The sequence below is a fragment of the Miscanthus floridulus genome, chromosome 3, assembly GCF_019320115.1.
Source record: "Miscanthus floridulus cultivar M001 chromosome 3, ASM1932011v1, whole genome shotgun sequence".
Lineage (NCBI taxonomy): Eukaryota > Viridiplantae > Streptophyta > Magnoliopsida > Poales > Poaceae > Miscanthus > Miscanthus floridulus.
Window position 1 is genome coordinate 126,971,157 of NC_089582.1, and position 19,613 is coordinate 126,990,769.

The following is a 19,613-nucleotide window of genomic DNA, read 5'->3' on the forward strand; positions in this document are numbered from 1 at the left end:
TTGAGAGGTCCAACTAGATCGAGCCCTTAGACCGTGAAGGGCCACATGATGGGGATCATTTGGAGTGCCTGGGCCGGGAGGTGAGTTTGCCGAGCGTAGTACTGGCACTCTTCGAAGATGCGTACGATTTGCTTGGCGTCGGCTACTGTAGTGGGCCAGTAGAAGCCCTGTTGGAATGTGTTCCCAACCATGGTTCTAGGCGTGGCGTGGTGATCATAGACCCCACCGTGGATGTTGCCCAGTAGAAGCTTCCCCTATTCGATGGGGATACAGAGCTGTAAGATCCTGGTGTGGCTCCGTTTGTATAGTTCGCCTTCTACAAGAACTAAGGACTTGGCACAACGTGCGAGCTGTTGAGCCTCCATCTTGTCCATCAGCAGCATGTCACGGAGGAGGTAGTCGAGGTAGAGTGTTCTCCAGTCATCTAGAGGGTCAAGCTTTATCGCTGGATCCTCTTCAATCTCCATGACATCAGGGCTGAGCAGAGCCGTTGGTTGGTCAGCCCCCGGGGTTGGATCAGATGGGCCATCGTTGACCCACTCTAACCCTTCATAGCGCACCGAGGGTTTGTGTTGGTCACTGGTGAAGACGCCCATTGGCATTGGTTCTCGATCGGACGCTGCCTTTGCAAGTGTGTTGGCCGCCTCATTGAGGCGCCTTGGGATGTGATTGAGTTTGAGGCCATCAAATCTGTCCTCCAGCCGTCGGACCTCTTGGCAGTACATAGCCATCTTGGTGTCGTGGCAGCTTGACTCCTTCATGACTTGGTTAACGATCAGCTAGGAGTTGCCCTGAATGTTGAGGCGTCAGATGCCCAACTCGATGGCGATTCGTAGGCTATTGATGAGCGCTTCATACTTGGCCACATTATTTGATGAGGGGAAATGGAGACGAACCATGTACCTCATGCGGACCCTGAGGGGTGATACGAAGACCAGCCCCACGTCGGTGCCCTTCTTCATCAGTGACCCATCGAAGTACATTGTCCAGTACTCTTAATTGACGACCGCTGGTGGTGTCTGGACCTTGGTCCATTCTGCGATGAAGTCAGCCAACACCTAGGACTTGATCACCATTTGGGAGACATATGTGATGCCTTGGTCCATTAGCTTGAGTGCCCACTTCATGGTTCTTCCCATGGCATCCTGGCTCTGGATGACCACATCGAGGGAGAACGACATCATGACCGTCATGGGGTGTGACTCAAAGTAGCGATGTAGCTTCCTCTTGGTGATGAGGACGAGATATAGGAGCTTCTAGATCTAGGAGTAGCGGGTCTTGGAGTCGGATAGTACCTCATTGATGAAGTACACAGGGCATTGCACCTTGAGTGCATGCCCCTCTTCCTCCCACTCCACTACCAAGGCGACGCTGACTACTTACATGGTGGTCGCTGAAACGACCCCAATTTCCGCGAAGGGAAATCCACAGTGTCGAAGTGTATTATGATCATTGCAGATCATATTACCCAAATTCCAGTTGAATATCACATCCATACAACGATAATTTCAGAGTACAAATAGTGCGGATTTACATAATTTATTACATCGCCGCATTGGTGGAATCAAAAAGTAGCATTCAACCAGAACAGCTTGAAGATATGATTGCCAAACTCGAGTGTAGGCACGAACCCCTCATCCATCAAACTCCTTGGAGCTAAACTCCTCAGCAGAACCTGTGTGCCAAAATTTATCAGTACGATTTGTACTGGCCACTCCCATCCCTATGAGCATTGCTTTATGGAAATTAGATGCAAGTGGGACATAGTCAAAGGAACCTATAAAGCTGGGGTTTCCTATGCAATGGCATATCAAGCAAATAGTAATAATTTGTCAAGTTTTAACACCATTCCCACACACATTCCACTCCATCCCCTTTTCCGAGCTAGGTTTCAATCCTGGGATCGACATACCACCATCTCCATACCATCACCATACCATACCATCGCTCAGCCGATAGGCCAACTCCCTCTCAGCACTGTCTCAAGGCCCGTAGCCCCTGGCTATGATCGACACTCTCTCATGGGGGAAGAAGAGAAGGACTCATCTCACTATCTAGTTTAAGCGAAACCCAGGAAAGGTCCATAGCCGACAAGTCGGCACATGTATCGATCGATCAACCATACACTCTGCAGAGGTTTTACATAACCACAAGATCCGCCTTCCTCGCTGACCGTCGTCAACTAGGCTGATTCTGGCTGCTTACTAGCCTAGGATAATGCCACTCTACCATTCAGCCCTAGTTCACCCCAAGTCAAGTCTGGGGTGGCTAAAACTATGAGTCATGAGCCGGGTCCACAAGGTCTCCATGAAGTCTCAGAAGGGTGTGGGGGAAATCCTCCGTGCCCCATACCTCCTTACACTGTCCGCTATCAACCTAGCAGTAGTGGCAATATCCTACCAAGTAGTCCAGCCGTCCCGCACCATATTGGGCAAGTGGTACGTAAGGCTTCCCGGTGAATCTGAGTACTAGTAAGTCCTTAGGGGTGACCAAGCCAGAATGTCTCCATCAGGGTTTCCATTTACCATGCCACCACAGCACCTCCATCCTGGGCTCCACTCGTCACAGGTTCACACCCAGGTCCACCTCATATACCATTTTACCCACCACAGGTATCCATTCCAGGGGTGCTCAGGTAGCACCCCATGGCAAGACTTGCCCCAGGCTCGTCATATACTCCAACTTGGTCGACACAACCCTCACCCTCCACACACCCAAGTCACACACGCAGCACTCTCCTCATAGTCCAGGTAACATCAGTTTCCACCACGCACGTAGTATAAGCGTAGTAGAAGTATAAGTAATGAAATATATAGCAGCAAGCGTGTGTCTAGCCTAATAGCAGGGTGTGCAGGGGTAAGGTTGTGTCAAGGTAAAGGCTTTCAAGCAAGCATACTACCATGCAAGTCCTAGCATAATATAATCGTAGCAGTAAAGTAAAGCGATAGCAGTTCTATATGAGCCATGCGTAATAGGTGCTACGAGATTGGGTGGGATGTGGCACCTTCAATGTAGTCGTCTCCGTTCTCCTCATGGTACTCATGGTCCTCATCCGTCTGGTTCTCCTCTGAGTCTGCAAACGACCGCATTATAGTCGCGTTAGCGACGTCTATAGAATAGCACAAAGAAGCAATGAAAATTCAAAAGAACCAAATGCACTCAAACATGGGTCCATTGCGTAGAGCTTGATTTTAGATGAATTTTGGTCCTAGTTTCATATTTTTCCGATGTCGTATGAATTAGTTATGAATTTCCGAAGATTAAATCTATTTCTAAAAATGCAAAAAGGCTGAATTAATCCTGAGCTGACATGTGTCATGCTGTGGTTGGTCCACGTGGCTTGCTGACGTTAGCATGACATTGTCATCATGGTTTCGAGCTAACAGGTGGGGCCCAGTTGATGTCAGCATGACATCAGCATGACGTCATCAACGTCATCCACATCGACAGGTGGGGCCAAAGTCTATTGGGTCACTGACAGGTGGGTCTGGTCAAAGTCAATGCTAGTAAACATCAGTCAATGGTCAACAGTCATAGTCACTGACATGTGGGCCTGGTCTACTGACGTCAGCGTGACGTCAGCATGACGTCACCTCGGCTATGCTGGCTTCTGACATGTGGGTCCCACGTGGTGTCATCATGACGTCAGCATCTGACGTGTGGGTCTAGGGTGTCTGTGTCACTGATAGGTGGGGCCAAGTCAACAGTTAGTGTTGACCAGTCAACGGTCAATATGGGCCGGGTCCGAACTGGGCCAGTTGGGCTTTGGGTTGGGCCGGTCTGGGCCAGGCCGAACACGTGGCACGCTGTGACGTGGCCACGTCACGGTCATGGGCTATTACTGGGCCTCGTGTTCAGGCTATGGGCATGGGCTCGGCTCACGATGGACCCAAGTTCACGATCCATGGACCGCAGACTGGTCTACGGTGGACCGGGTCTATTGTTTGTCCCTCTCGGCTCGGCTCATATGCGTCGAGTTCACGCGCAGGTGGCCGGCGAGGGGGGGGGTGTTCCCCTATTTCTCCTGTAGCGGTGCTCCTGCCGGCGGCGAGCTTGCTGTGAGCCTTCGTGGTGGTGCTGGTGACCAATTGGGGAGGGGGAAAGCTTCCCTGGGCCACAACAGCTACGTTGGTGGGGTCAAAGTGGCGGTCAGAGCTTCCCAAGGTGTTGGCCACGGCGAGCGGCGGCTTGAGCTTCACCGGCATGCGGGAATGACGCGGGTGCTACGGCATAGGTCGATCTGTGGTGCGTGTGGGTGACACAGGGCTCCAGTGGGCATGTTGGGCAGGTCGAAGGGTCCTCTAGTGCCTCCGGTGGCATTGGCCACGGCGGCGGCCTTCCGAGCACAACAGTGGCGTTGGGGATGTGGCTATGGTCTCCGTGAAACATCTTGGTGGGGGCATGTATGTTTCTACAGGTGCGTGGGGACGTGGCGAGGACGTCTAGGCTCAAGGTGAGGCCCGGTTCTTCTATGGCCGGTAGGGGCTTCCCGGCAGCCACGGCGGTCATGAAGTCGACAGCGAGGCGCACGGGTGAACCACAGGGCTCTAGCGGGGTGGTCACGGCGTGGTCACAGACGTGTGCATGGGTGCGGGTGTTCCTAGCGGCCGGTGACAGCCCTGGCCTACGTGCTCTAGGCGTGGAGCGCCATGGCTGGCGGTGAGGTCCAACGGCAGAGAGAGAGACCAGAAGGCTCACCGTAGGTGCTGTGGAAGAGGGGATAGCGGTGCCGTGTCAATTCAAAGCTGTGCAGCTCTGGTGTGGCCGTGTAGTGCTGTGCCGAGCCGTGTCAGTGACGAAGCACCAGCATCGCCTTCGGCTCCGACGACCTCCTTCTCTGCGGTGGCTTCAGCGCTTCCTTCCTCTCCTTCCTTCCCCTTCTCCCTCATCTCTCTGGATTCTGGTGCATAGCGTATGGCCACCAAATGGCGGTGGGTGATGGGCGATTGCTAGGGCTCTGGGGCTGGGGCTCTTATAGCCAGAGCTTCGAGCTCCCTGGCGGACGGTAATCGAGTGGTGGTGGCGTGATCAGTGGCATCCAAGGGCTTGTGTGCGGTGGCGTAGGCACGGCGCAAGGGTTGCGTGAGTGCGGTGCCAAGGGGGGGCAAGGCCATGGCTCGGGCGTGACCCCCTGGCCCGCTCTGCACCTACTATTAGCCTCCGGTCGGCTGACGGTTGGGTGCGGCGTGGCGAAGATGAGCAGGGGATGTCTGATGGGCGGGGTCCACTAGCAGCGACTGCGGCAAGGGGAAGAGGGACGCGCGGGTGAACAGCGCGCGGCTGACGTGTGGGCCCCAATGGCAGTGGTAGCTGGCGGGGCTGGGCGCGCGGGCGGCTGCGGTAGCCTGGGCCTGCTTGCTGGGCCTGCGTGCATGCGTTGGGCTGGCTGGGCCGAGCGGCTGGGCTGCGAGGCCTTCTTCTCCCTTTCTTCTTTTCTTTTTGTTTTTCATTTCCTTTCCATTGTTTAAATTCAAATTGGTTTAGATTTTGAATTTAAAACTGAGGTAACTTGTTCATTGGAGTTTAGGGAATTTTGTTTAATAATAACTTTACAGAATTGTTAAGCATGACATAAAGCAATGAGAATCCAAATCACAATTTAAGTTAACATGTATGCAACATCTATTTGATAGAAATTAAATAACCATAATCAACACATGACATGATATGCTTATGTGTTGACTTAGGTTGGGTTACTTCTATTACAACTCCTGGGTTGGGTTACTTTACATGACACTCATCATCACATTGAAGTTTTGAGAAAAAATTTATAGTTGGTATTTTTGGTGTGTGGATTTTTGGGTTGTTACAGCCGCTATGTATAGCAGGAGGGGTTCTCCGTTGCTTGGAGGAACTAGGATCGGAGGCCTTGTCAGAAGCAGTTTGACCATGTCAAGTGCCTCCTAGGCCTCGAACGTCCACTCAAAGCGGTCAACTTTCTACAAGAGTCGATAAAGGGGGAGGCCTCATTCGCCGAGGCGCGAGATGAATCGGCTGAGGGCGGCGAGGCACCCTGTGATTCGCTGAACCCCCTTTATGTTCTGAATTGGGCTCATCCTTATGATGGCTGAAATCTTCTCTGGGTTGGCTTCGTTGCCGCGTTCGGAGATGATGAAGCCGAGCAGCATGCCCCTTGTGATGAGGACACGCCTATGATACCCGAAAATTTGCCCAATCTTTCACGGTACCAAAATATTAATATGTAGCTTTCTCTGAATTTATCAACTCTAAATAGCAGCAGCGAATATTTTTAGAAGACGATGAACTGCAACAATAATTATATTGTTTTCGGCAAGGAGTCTAATACTGTAGCAATGTAATTATCTTCCAAGTGATCACGCCAATCAGCAAGTAGCAGATCAGTTCACACAAATTACAAGCGCTGTTTCACAAAAGCACCAGCAAGTCATGACTATTCCTAGATAGCTAAAAGCAGGATACCGAATAATCTCACTCAACACCAGTATACATTCGGATCTCAAATATCGAACAGATCATGGCAACCCAGGAGAATTATTCCAAGCAATATCAAACTTAATTGACTGATCACGGACCAATACAGTATAGTAGCGATGGTAGTATAAATAATCCGAACAATCCCTTTGATCAATCAAGACAATAATATGATAGATAGAGGGGACGGCTTACAATGAGATGTTGCAATCCAAACTCTAGGATAATCCTTCCACCCGTAGCCACGATGAACCACGATCAGAAGATGGGGAACTCCAAGAATTCCAAGCGATGCACTCAAGCCATAGCAGCTTGATCACGCACTCCACGCAGATCCACAAGAATCTGGAAGATAATCTTCAAGACGAAGAACTTGATGGGAATACCATCTAGGGTTTTCCGAGCGGCGGCTCGACGAGGAATAACTCCACAAATAAAATCTAGTCTCACCTATTACAGGTGCGGCGCCTAGGCTATATGGATCGCAGGCTAGACAAAGACCGACTCCATGTTAAGCATGCAGCACCAGACGTAATGGACTCCAATAAACTAAACTAAATGAGCTGGACTCTATTTTCCCAAACAAAAAAAATATGCTAATACGTATCCAGCATGGGCTCACTTTGGGCTGCAAATGAATATAATAGACCCAAAAATCCTTCAGCTTGGCATCTCGACATGCATTTCACCAATCAGAATAAATCTTTTAATTTTAACCTCATGTCTCTTGTGGAAATTAATTCCTTGAAAAATAAACTTGGTCCCGAATCTTGTAGTATTAGCTAGGATCCCTTCCTTCATCTTGTTTATCTTTGCATCAAATAAAAATGAGCCAAACTGAATAACTTGACGAGCCATGGGCTCATCATCCTCTCTCCCTTGAAACAAAGCCGTCCTTGGCTTTGATATATTCTCATGTGTATCTTGTGCATCAAATACATTTTGAGAAACCATGGGTTCATCATTCTCCCCTTCTTGAAACGAAGCTGCCCTTGGCTTTGGTATATCCTCAAGTGATACCTCCATCTTGCACTTAATTTCACAAACATCAGGAGTCATAACTGAAACATCTTGAGTGCCATTACTAGTAGCTACTAAAGCAACAATAGTCGCATCATTAGGACCATCAAATAAAACGGATTCTATCCTTGAGATTTCTTGGAATGATTCATTATTAGTTGAAGCAACAACCACATCATGCTCCATAAACTACGTAGAAGATTTATTTAGAGCTGCCTTTGCAATTTCGGATCCGTTGCAAGTTACTTCAGAAACTATATCATTTTCTCCTTCCAAAGCTAAAGCCACCACCGGCTTTATTATAATTTCAGAAGAATTATTTGACTCATTGTGGTAACTTTCACAACCTTTATTACTCAAATAATTAACCATCACCGTAGTATCGTCTCCAGCAACAAGGATGTCAGGATTACTACCTGCAACTTTAGAATCCACACACGAATTTTCATATGCAAGAATACTAGCAGCTATAGTCACATCATTCTTTCTTGCATTATTAGGAATATTTGAATTATCAGCAGCATACAATGGAGCTAAAGCAGATGTACCATTCTTCTCAATATTGTCAGGGATAGAACCAAACTGAATTGTTGGTTTAATTGGCTCTGGGCAGTTAATTGCAGACTCACTAACATCAATATTTGCAGTAGGAATATTCACGCCATTCTCTCCCTCTTGAAGCAAAGCCGTCCTCGGCTTTGGGATAATTTCAGGAGCCTTTTTCTTTACTTTCATAGTAGGAAACACCTCAGCCGTAATAGCATTATCTGGCATCGATTTTAGCAGATGATGAACTCCCTTATGCACAAACGAATAATTATTGGAATGACCACCATGTGTAGCATCAAGATCAAATTGCCATGGTCGACCCAACAACAAATGGCACGCACTCATCGGCGCAACATCACAGTCTACTGTATCCACATAATTACCAACTAAAAATTTTACTCTAACCTTATGAGTAATTTTCAGCATACCACTTTGATTCATCCATTGCATATAACGCGGCATTGGAAGCCTCCGCGTTGACAGAGACAAAGCATGCACAAGATTTGAACTAATAGCATTTGTGAAACTACCACCATCAATAATTAGCTTGCAAATCTTATCCTGAATTTTGCATTTGGATTGAAATATATTGGACCGCTGCCCCTTGACATTAACAACAGTACCATCACTCTGTACTTCTCTGGCCAATATACATAACCCATTTGTTGCATCATCAACAATATCAGTAATTCCAGAGTGACAATGATTATCATGGGAGGAAGCATTACTAGCTGTACCTTTCATTTCCTAGTCAATTAATGTAGCAGTGGAGTCTCCTTCCTTCACACCATCAGCAGGAATGAGAACCTCTTTATGTGCTGTTGGAGGAGACAAAATGACAGAAAAATGACTAGCAGCGTGCATCATACTTTCTTTCAGAGAAGTAGTTTGTCCTATATTGAGAGGCTTGCTATATTGATTACTAGAACCCAACTGTTTGATAGGCACCATGCACTGCTGAGTATCAACATATTGACTTTTCTTTGCTGCCACACACATTTTCTTGGAACAAAGAGAACTACGAGCACAAGCAGATAACTTGTCACCATAATTATTGTGACTGGTAGCTTGCTTTAATTTAGCGGAAGAAACAAATTCAGCATGCATAGACTTGCCATAACTAACACCAAAACCTAGCTTCTTCTCATAATAATTAATATCACTGACTGGCCGGTTAAAAGCAGGAAGGTACTCATCACCAGTAATAGAATTAGCCCATGACGAGCGCATATTTGCCTTAGTGCCTTGGGGATTTTGTGCACTTGTAGTAGCTACCTTCTTCTTTGACTCAAGAGAACGAAATTGGCATCGAAGCACAACTTTCATATCGCTCCACGTCCAACAAGGAATTTTTTTGTCCCAGCGATCCCACCAATGTAAAATATCTTTAGCCATTGTCTCTTCTGCATAATACATCTTTAGGGCCGATTCAAGTCCACGACCCCAGAAGAAATCCTCCATATGTTCTTCCCAATCATAGTACTCCTTAAGACATGTTGCTACAAATAACTTTGGCAAAAGATGAACTTTCTTGAGTAATTTCAAATCAGCCATTGAAAGAAAAAAAATCCAAATGCACCGTGAGCAACCCAGAAGCTGATACCAAATGATGAGGACACGCCTACGATACCCGAAAATTTGCCCAATCTTTCACGGTGCCAAAATATTAATATGTAGCTTTCTCTGAATTTATCAACTCTGAATAGCAGCAGCGAATATTTTTAGAAGACGACGAACTACAACAATAATTAGATTGTTTTCGGCAAGGAGTCTAATACTGTAGCAATGTAATTATCTTCCAAGTGATCACGCCAATCAGCAAGTAGCGTATCAGTTCACACAAATTACAAGCGCTGTTTCACAAAAGCACCAGCAAGTCATGACTATTCCTAGATAGCTAAAAGCAGGATACCGAATAATCTCACTCAACACCAGTATACATTCGGATCTCAAATATCGAACAGATCACGGCAACCCAGGAGAATTATTCCAAGCAATATCAAACTTAATTGATTGATCACGGACCAATACAGTATAGTAGCGATGGTAGTATAAATAATCCGAACAATCCCTTTGATCAATCAAGACAATAATATGATAGATAGAGGGGACGACTTACAATGAGATGTTGCAATCCAAACTCTAGGATAATCCTTCCACCTATAGCCACGATGAACCACGATCAGAAGATGGGGAACTCCAAAAATTCCAAGCGACGCACTCAAGCCGTAGCAGCTTGATCACGCACTCCACGTAGATCCACAAGAATCTGGAAGATAATCTTCAAGACGAAGAACCTGATGGGAATACCATCTAGGGTTTTCCAAGCGGCAGCTCGACGAGGAATAACTCCACAAATAAAATCTAGTCTCACCTATTACAGGTGCGGCGCCCAGGCTATATGGATCGCAGGCCAGACAAAGACCGACTCCACGTTAAGCATGCTGCACCGGACGTAATGGACTCCAATAAACTAAACTAAATGAGCTGGACTCTATTTTCCCAAACAAAAAAATATGCTAATACGTATCCAGCATGGGCTCACTTTGGGCTGCAAATGAATATAATAGACCCAAAAATCCTTTAGCTTGGCATCTCGACATGCATTTCACCAATCAGAATAAATCTTTTAATTTTAACCTCATGTCTCTTGCGGAAATTAATTCCTTGAAAAATAAACTTGGTCCCGAATCTTGTAGTATTAGCTAGGATCCCTTCCTTCATCTTGTTTATCTTTGCATCAAATAAAAATGAGCCAAACTGAATAACTTGACGAGCCATGGGGTCATCACCTTGGGACCCTGAAAACACATTTTTTGAGTTGAGTTTGATGCCATTTGCTCGGAGTTTCACAAAGGTTTGCTCAAGATCAACAATGAGGTGATCAGCCCGTTTGGACTTAACTACGATGTCGTCGACGTAGGCCTCAACGGTCCACCCGATGAGGTCCCCAAAGCATCTGAGCATACAGTGCTGGTATGTAGCCCCAGCATTCTTCCGACCGAACAGCATTGAGACATAGCAGTACGATCCGAAGGGCGTGATGAAAGATATCGCAAGCTGGTCGGACTCTTTCATCGCGATTTGATGGTAGCCGAAGTACACATCAAGGAAGCAGAGGGTTTCGCACCCCGAGGTAGAGTCGACTATTTGGTCTATGCGTTGTAAAGGAAATAAATCCTTTGGGCATGCTTTGTTGAGACCTATATAGTCAACACACATCCTCCATTTCCTACTCTTCTTTCATACAAGAATGGGATTAGCTAACCACTCTAGGTGGTGTACTTCCCTGATGAATCCGGTGGCCGACAGCTTTGCTATCTCTTCACCGATGGCCCTACGCTTTTCCTCATCGAAGCGATGCAGGCGTTGCTTCACTGGCTTGGAGCCTGGATGGATTTTCAAGGTATGCTCGGTGACCTCCCTCGGAATGCCTAGCATATCCGAGGGTTTCCACACAAAGATATCTTTGTTGTCGCGGAGGAAGTCAATGAGCGCGCTTTCCTATTCAGAGGAGAGTGTGGTACCAATGCATACTGTTTTACCCTCGGAGCTGCTGGAATCTATGAGGACCTCCTTGGAGCCCTCTACCAATTCGAATGACCTGGTCGACTTCTTTGCATCGGGCACTTCTTCGGCGACCTCCTTCCTGAGGGCAGCGAGTTCCCCGAAGGCGACGATTGCCGTGGTGTGGCCACAGCACTCAACCTCGCACTCGTAGGCACGCTGGAAGGAGGTGCCAATGGTGATGACCCCATGGGGGCCCAACATCTTTAGCTTAAGGTGCATATAGTTGGGGATGGCCATGAACTTCGCGTAGCATGGATGTCCTAGGATGGTGTGGAAGGTTCCGAGGAACCCAACCACCTCGAAGGTGAGTGTCTTAGTCCTGTAATTGAACTGATCTCCAAAGGTAACAGGCAGATCGATCTACCCAAGTGGCATGGCTTGCTTCCTAAGCACGACACCATGAAAAGGTGCTCGGATTGGGTAGAGGTGCATCCGATCGATGCCTGTCACATCGAGTGTCTTTGTGTACATGATGTTGAGGCTACTGCCTCCGTCCATCAGTACTTTGGTGAGACGCTTTGGGCTGACGATTGGGTCAACCACAAGCAAATATCTTCCTAGGTGCAAGATGACATCTAGATGGTCGGTCCAATTGAAGGTTATGGCAGACTCCGACCATTGGAGGAAAGGAGGTGTGGCCGGTTGTATCGTGTAGACTTGGCGGCGTGTGATCTTCTGATGACATTTGGAGTCATAGGCCGTTGATCCTCTGAAGATCATGAGGCAACCATCTAGCATTGGAAAGCCATCATCCTTCTCCTCGGCATCGTCCGTAGTGGGGGTATGTTCCTTCCCCTGCTCCCCTTTATTGGAGCATCCAGACTAGAACTTCCGCATGAGGCTGTAGTCCTTGAGCGGATGCTTTATGGGAAAGGCATGGTTCAGGCATGACCCCTCGAGCATTTTTTCAAAGTGGTTCGGAGCGCCCTCCATGAGCTTCCGACCACCCTTGTGGTTAGCAACAGCCATGAGTGAGTCCTTGTGCCATGGCTTCTTATTCTTTCTTTTGGCGGAATGATTGGAGGTGCCTTCACTAGCACCCTTGTCTCGCCTTGCCTTGCCCTCGAGGCGATCAAAGATCGCTCTGATTGCCTCTTCTCCTAAGGCATGGCTGGTGATGATGTCTAGGAGCTCCTTGGTGGTTCACGGGCCCTTGCATCCCAGCTTATGAACCAAGGACTCGTAGGTCGTCCCAGACAAGAAGGCTCCTATCACGTCGGCGTCGGTGACATTAGGGAGCTCGTTGCACTACCAGGAGAAGCACCAGATTTACCCACAGAGGGTCTCACCGGCCTTCTGACGGTAGTTCTTAAGGTCCCATGGGTTCCCACTTTCCAAGGTGTTTGTATGTGCCCTGGAAGTCTCCCACAAAGATCTCCTTCAAATCTGCCCAACTCTGGATTGCGTTGGATGGTAGGTGTTTCAACCATGCCCGGGCCGAATTAGCCAAGAATAGTGGAAGGTTGCGGATAATGAAGTCCTCATTATCCGCACCACCGGCTTGATAGGCAAGCCGATAGTCTTCAAGCCAAAGTCTAGGGTTTGTCTCCCTAGAGTATTTAGGGATATTGGTAGGCGGTCGATACCTTAGTGGGAATGTAGCGTTGAGGATGTGCCGGCTGAAGGCCTGAGGCCCTAGGAGGCTATGGCTTAGGCTTTGGTCCTCACCACTGTCATAGCATCCACTGCATCAAGGATGATAGCCATGGTAGGCTCCTTCCCTTGGGTCGCTGCAGGCGTGTCTGTGGGCGACGATGGTGCTACGTGCATCGTGGTTGTGGCCAAGATGTTGATGTACCGAGATTGTAGCGTGCTTCCCACTGCCTTATGGTGCTTGGTGGACTGATGCATCCCTGGTGGGACGCATCGAGATCATACGCTAGCTGGTGTCGAGCTCGCGTCGTCGAGACAACGAGCTTTCCGCCTGCTACGCTGCCGCACACTCAAGTAGCGTGTGAATTTTGTGGGGGGGGGGGCGACGATCCTTGGGCGTTGTAGCCTCTGGAAGGCCATGGAGCAAAGCCATTATGGCGGTGATGTTCTGGCTTGCTCGAGCAAAGTGGTTTTATCATCAGCGATGATCCTTCGGTTCACATCGCGGGCCACGGCGCGTGCGCGTCCACCGTCTCCGCAGTGCTCGATCTCCCAAATTGACCTCTACGTACTCCCAAACAAGTTGTTGTTCGACTTTGTCAATCTCCCACTTTTGGGCTCTCAGTTGCTCCACCCCTATGTGAGGTGGGGCCGCTGTCCCCCCTTTGGTTCCATCACTGAGGTTACCTACTAGGGTAGCATCATCCATGGATACGCTCTCGACATGTCCCTTAGGGGTACCCACCATGAAACATTCCTAGGAGGGGTGATGGCTCCCCCTGCTAGAGTCAGAGCTAGAGTTTGACCTTGGTCCCTCCATGAGGAGGCCATGGAGGGATTCCATGATGCTTTCGATCATCCCCACAAACTCATTGTTCGTGGGGGATGGGATCATGCGCTATACCACAAGGTGGCTAACGATCGCCATGGCGTTGCGGAGATCGAATGGAAGCGTCATCGGGGCACTCCATGCGGAGTGTTTTGGAGAGGGGGTGAGGCGACATAGGTCATCCCTGGATGGCTGGGGTCTAGGGGAGATGCTGGGCTAGCACTCAAGCCTTCCATAGTTGATGCTAACGGAGGGGAGAGACTGGATGATGGCGTGGGCGAACGCTAACTCTCCTCCCACCGTGACAATGAAGTCTAGGTCACCAAAACACACGTGTGTGCCCAGGACCCAGCTAATTGTGTGGCTAGCCATCTGAGGTTTGATTTGGAATGTGCAAAGGCCCCTACCTGGTGCGCCAACTGTCGATGTTTCGAACAAACACCGACTAGTAAATTTATAATTGTTGCGCATTAGACTCGGATGGTGTACTAAAGGACACAAGGTTTATACTGGTTCGGGCAGAATGTCCCTATGTCTAGTTTTCTACTGCTTGTGTTATTAGTATCAAAAAAGGTTCGTAGTAGGGGGTACATATGGTCGAGAGAGGGACGGGTCTCAAGTCTCTAATGGAAAGGTTGAAAGGACGCCAAGAGCTCGGTCGCTGCTTGGTTGTGTGTTATGTTGAATTCATCCATCAAAAGTTGGTCCCCTTAGTGGGGTGCCCCGCCCTCCCTTTTATAGACCAAGGGGGAGCAGGGGTTATAGATGGGAGAAAGAGAGAAAAAAACAAAGGTAGAGAAGGTCCTTCGGAGAAGCCGGGTCTTCCTTTTTCCCGTGTGCCTGTCCTACTAACATGGTAGACCATGTTAGGGATGGTGTGTTCGCTGATCCTTATAGGGCCATGCCCTGGCTTCTGTCAGCAAGTGGGTGCGTCCCATCCTACGCCGGTGGATGGTGCGACGTGTCAAAGGGCCAAGCTACGACCCTTCGGGGAGTAGACGGGGAAGTGACCCTATGTCTGTCACTGTAGGTGATGTGAATTCTATCTTGGATCATAGTGGTTTATCGCATGCTTGTTTTAGTATCTATGTGCGAGGGATGATGGCGGTGCCTACAATACTGTGGGACAAAAGTCAGCGCCTACAACACTGTTTGGACACTATTAGGCTGGAAAGGAATTAAAGCGCCTGTCCCATCATATCCTGGTGGTGCCTTCCTGCAGGTGTACAAGGCATGGCCCTCGATATTGTGGTTGACTCAAATGTCCCGTCGTACCCTATGTTCATCTTTATGAAGGATCAGGGTGCAGTCTTTAGGCGAGATTGAGCTAGCCCTCAGTCGTCGGGTGAGGCGGAGCCCACCCTTGGATGTTGGGCGAGGCGGAGCCTACCTTGAGCCATCGGGTGAGGTAGAGCCTAGCCCTTAGGGGTTGGGTGAGGCAGAGTCTAGTCCTTAGCCATCGGGCAAGGCGGAGCCTACCCTCGGACATCGGGCAAAGCAGAGCCCGCCCTTAGCCATCGGGCGTGGTGGAGCCTAGCCCTCGGTGGTCGGGTGAGGCAGAACCAATCTTCCATCATTTGGGCAAGAAGTGCAGTAGTGTTCTTGTCTAACCAAAAGTGTTAATGTTCGATGGTTATTAGTTCCACCTCATTGGGTACCCCGGTACTAGGTTCCCGACAGTAGTAAAGAGGAAGTTTCCAAACAAGAAGAAGAGGACATGCTACAATTGTGAAAGCACCGATCACTTCATTGCCAAGTGCCCACATAAGATCAAGGAGAACAAGTATAAGAAAGAGAAGAAGGAGGACAAGGCCGACCCGAGAAAGGGCAAGAAAAACATGGGAGAAGCTCATATTGGGCATGAATAGGATTCATCTATTGAAAGCTCAAGTGAAGAAGATGAGAAAGTTGCAACCATTGCTATCCATGAGCCATCTTGTTCACCAAGACTCTTTACTAACATATCCGATGATGACTACTACTCCCCTCACATTTGTCTTATGGCAAAGGGTGAGAAGGTAAAATCTAAATTCAAGGCCAAAGCTCCTCCACCTCCTAGTGATATCTCTAGTAGTAATATTAGTGATAGCTCTAGTGATGATGAATCTAGTGATGAGGAAATTGATAAATTAACTAAGAACTTAGATGGAAAGACCAAACTATTCATCACTAAACTAATGGAGGACTTTGAGAGTGTCCAAGCTGAGCTATAATCTAGAGAGGAAACTCCTATCCAACAAGAGGATCTCTACATTGCTAGCAAGGAAGCTCTTGCATTAGAGAGAAGTGAGGTGGAATCCTTACGCAAGGTCTTGGCCAAAGAACAAGGGGACCATGCTATCACAAACAAAGAAAATATTGTTCTCGAGAAAAAGTAATGAGACTTAGATGAAAAGCACAAAGAACTTGAGCTGCAATATAACATTCTTTGGGATAGCAACCCACATCCCTCTAATACAAAGGATGCCTCTACTATCTCCACTAGTCAAGGTTGTAGAAAATGTTATAATATTGATTTGAATGCTTATTCCACTAACCTTGCAAACATGGAGGCAATGAGAAAAGAAATTGCTAGACTCAATGAGATTATGGGCAAGGGCTGCTTGAGTGGTAAGGCTCAAGTAAGTGACAAGAAGGCAAATAACTCAAAAGTGCCTCAATTCAAGCAAGGGAGACACCCCTTAATCAAGCATGGACTTGGGCACATTGCAGGAGCCAAGATAAATGGAAGAAAGATCATAAATGGCTAAGAGTGTGTCAAGTTTGAGAGAAAGGAAAGAGTTGGTACAGATCAGCCTACACAGACAGCGGTAGTGCCGCACCATGGCAGTGCCGTAGTTAAGGTCGGCTATGCCGCTCCTCGTAAAAATGGGAAGGCTATCAATTTTGCTCCTGATCAAACTAAGCCCAAGAAGAAGGTGTCCTAGCAGAAATAGGTTCAGCAGAAACCAAAGAAATTAGTGTGGGGCACTATGAACAAGTATGCCTACCAACCAAAGTTTCAACCACCTCGACAAAGCTTAACTTCATGTTTTGTTTTAAGGAGCAACAATAGTGAAAAAGTGGTTGCTAAATATGTTGGAAAGGAAGACAACACATATAGGAATACTTCTATTTGGGTTCCTAATTTTTTTGTGACTAACATGCAAGGCCCCAAGTCAAATTGGGGACCTAAATCAAGCAACTAAATTTGGTGGGTCAAGTCGGATGCTTGATAGTGGATATATAAATCATATGACCAAAGAAAGGAGTATATTCTCATCATATACCCTGAAGATAGACTCAAATGAAAATATTCTCTATGGAGACAACTCTAAGGGGGGTGTGATTGGTCTCGGTAAAGTTGCTATAACCCTTGAGCATTCAATTACAAATGTTTTACATGTTGATTCGTTAGGTTACAATTTATTGTCCGTCTCTCAATTATGCGAGATGGGCTTCAATTGTCTCTTTACGGATAAGGGTGTGGAAGTCTTTAAAAGAGAGGATTCCTCTATTGTCTTTTGGGCTCATTTAAAGAACAAGCTTTACCTAGTTGATTTCAATAAAAGTAAAGCTAATCTTGAGACTTATTTAGTGGCAAAATCTAGCATGGGGTGGCTTTGGCATCGCCGACTAGCCCATGTTGGGATGAGGAACTTGGCCAAACTTCAAAAGGATGAACACATCCTTAGGCTAACAAATGTTCACTTTGAGAAAAATAGGATATGCAGCGCTTGTCAAGCCGAAAAGCAAGTTGGCATACCTCACCCACCAAAGAGCATCATGACCACGACGCAACCATTGGAGCTCATACATATGGATCTCTTTAGACCAGTCGCCTACTTAAGTATCAGGGGTAACGAATATGATCTTGTTATTGTTGATGATTATTCCTGTTTCACTTGGGTATTTTTCTTGTTTGATAAGTGTCAAGTTAGAGACAAAGTGAAGACTTTTGTTAGAAGAGCTCAAAAGGAGTTCGGTCTCCCCATCAAGAAAATAAGAAGTGACAATGGGACCGAATTCAAGAACACCTAAGTTGAAGAGTTTCTTGATGAAGAAGGCATCAAGCATGAGTTCTCAACACCATACACCCCTCAACAAAATAGTATAGTAGAGAGGAATAATCGTACACTAATTGACATGGCAAGGACAATGCTAGATGAGTACAAGATGCTATACCTCTTTTGGTGCGAAGCCGTCAACACTGCTTGCCATGCCATCAACTGCCTCTACCTACACAAGAAGTTGAAGAAAACTTCATATGAGCTTCTAACCAGTAACAAACCAAAGGTATCCTACTTTAGAGTATTTGGGTGCAAGTGTTTCGTACTTAATAAGAAACCCAAAACCTCTAAGTTTGCACCTAAAGTTGATGAAGGTTTTCTTCTTAGTTATGGATCAAATGAGCATGCCTATCGTGTTTTCAATAAAACCTCCAGGAGAGTTGAAATAGCGGTAGACATGACATTTGATAAATCTAATGGATATCAAGTGGAGCAAGTTGATTCAAGTGTTGTAGGAAAGGAGGATCCACCATGTGAAGCAATCAAGCAATTGGCTATTGGTGATATAAGACCACAAAAAGATGAAGTCACTAAAGTGGAGGTTCCTCAAGCTACTGATGAACAAAGTTCCGCTGACGTATCTGATGCTGAGGGGGAGCAGACCCCTACTATAAATCAGCAGAGCAGTAGTGCCGCACATAAGAGCGACAATGCCACACTCCCTCTGACAGCAGCATCAAGTCCAACTCTGATTCAAGGACAGAACCTACAACCCATATTCAAACAAGAAGATAATAAAGATCCAAAAGATAGACAAGAGGCCATTGATCATCCAAGGCTATGGAAAATAATACAATAGGATTATCTCGTTGACAACATCCTTGGGAGTCTTTGAAAGGGGGTAACAAGTCGTTCACATTTAACAAACTTTTGCTAATATTACTCGTTTATTTCCTCTTTGGAACCTCTTAAGGTTGAGCAAGCACTTGGTGATCCGGATTGGGTGATGGCCATGCAAGATGAGCTCAATAATTTTGAAAAAAATCAAGTGTGGACCTTGGTGGAGAGACCCAACACCAATATCATTGGCACCAAGTGGGTCTTCCGCAACAAACAAGATAAGAATGGCGTGGTGATAAGAAACAAGGCAAGATTTATTGCTTAAGGTTTCACTCAAGTAGAGGGCTTGGACTTTGAGGAAACATATGCACTGGTGACATGACTTGAAGCAATCTGAATGCTTCTAGCCTATGCCGCTCATCACAATTTCAAGCTATATCAAATGGACATGAAGAGTGCATTCCTCAACAGCCCCATTCAAGAACTTGTCTATGTTGAGCAACCACCAGGTTTTGAAGATCCCAAGTTCCCCAACCATGTCTACAAACTCCAAAAGGTGCTCTATGGGCTTAAGCAAGCACCAAGAGCATGGTATGAATGCCTTAAGGAATTCTTGCTTAAACAAGGCTTTGAAATAGGCAAAGCTGACCCTACCCTTTTCACTCATAAAGTTGGTAAAGATATATTTGTGTGCCAAATATATGTCGATGACATAATATTTGGTAGTACTAATCATACTTTTTGTGAGGAATTTAGTAGGATCATGACGA

At 47.1% G+C, this 19,613-nt stretch overlaps 1 protein-coding gene across 1 annotated transcript; it reads right to left on the reverse strand.

The window, feature by feature from the left end:
* Nucleotides 1-254: 254 nt before the first annotated feature.
* Nucleotides 255-731, reverse strand: LOC136544381 (uncharacterized). The gene has a single exon (XM_066536565.1). It carries the CDS (start codon nucleotides 729-731, stop codon nucleotides 255-257), a length of 477 nt encoding a protein of 158 aa, XP_066392662.1.
* Between the last annotated feature and the right edge of the window lie 18,882 nt (nucleotides 732-19,613).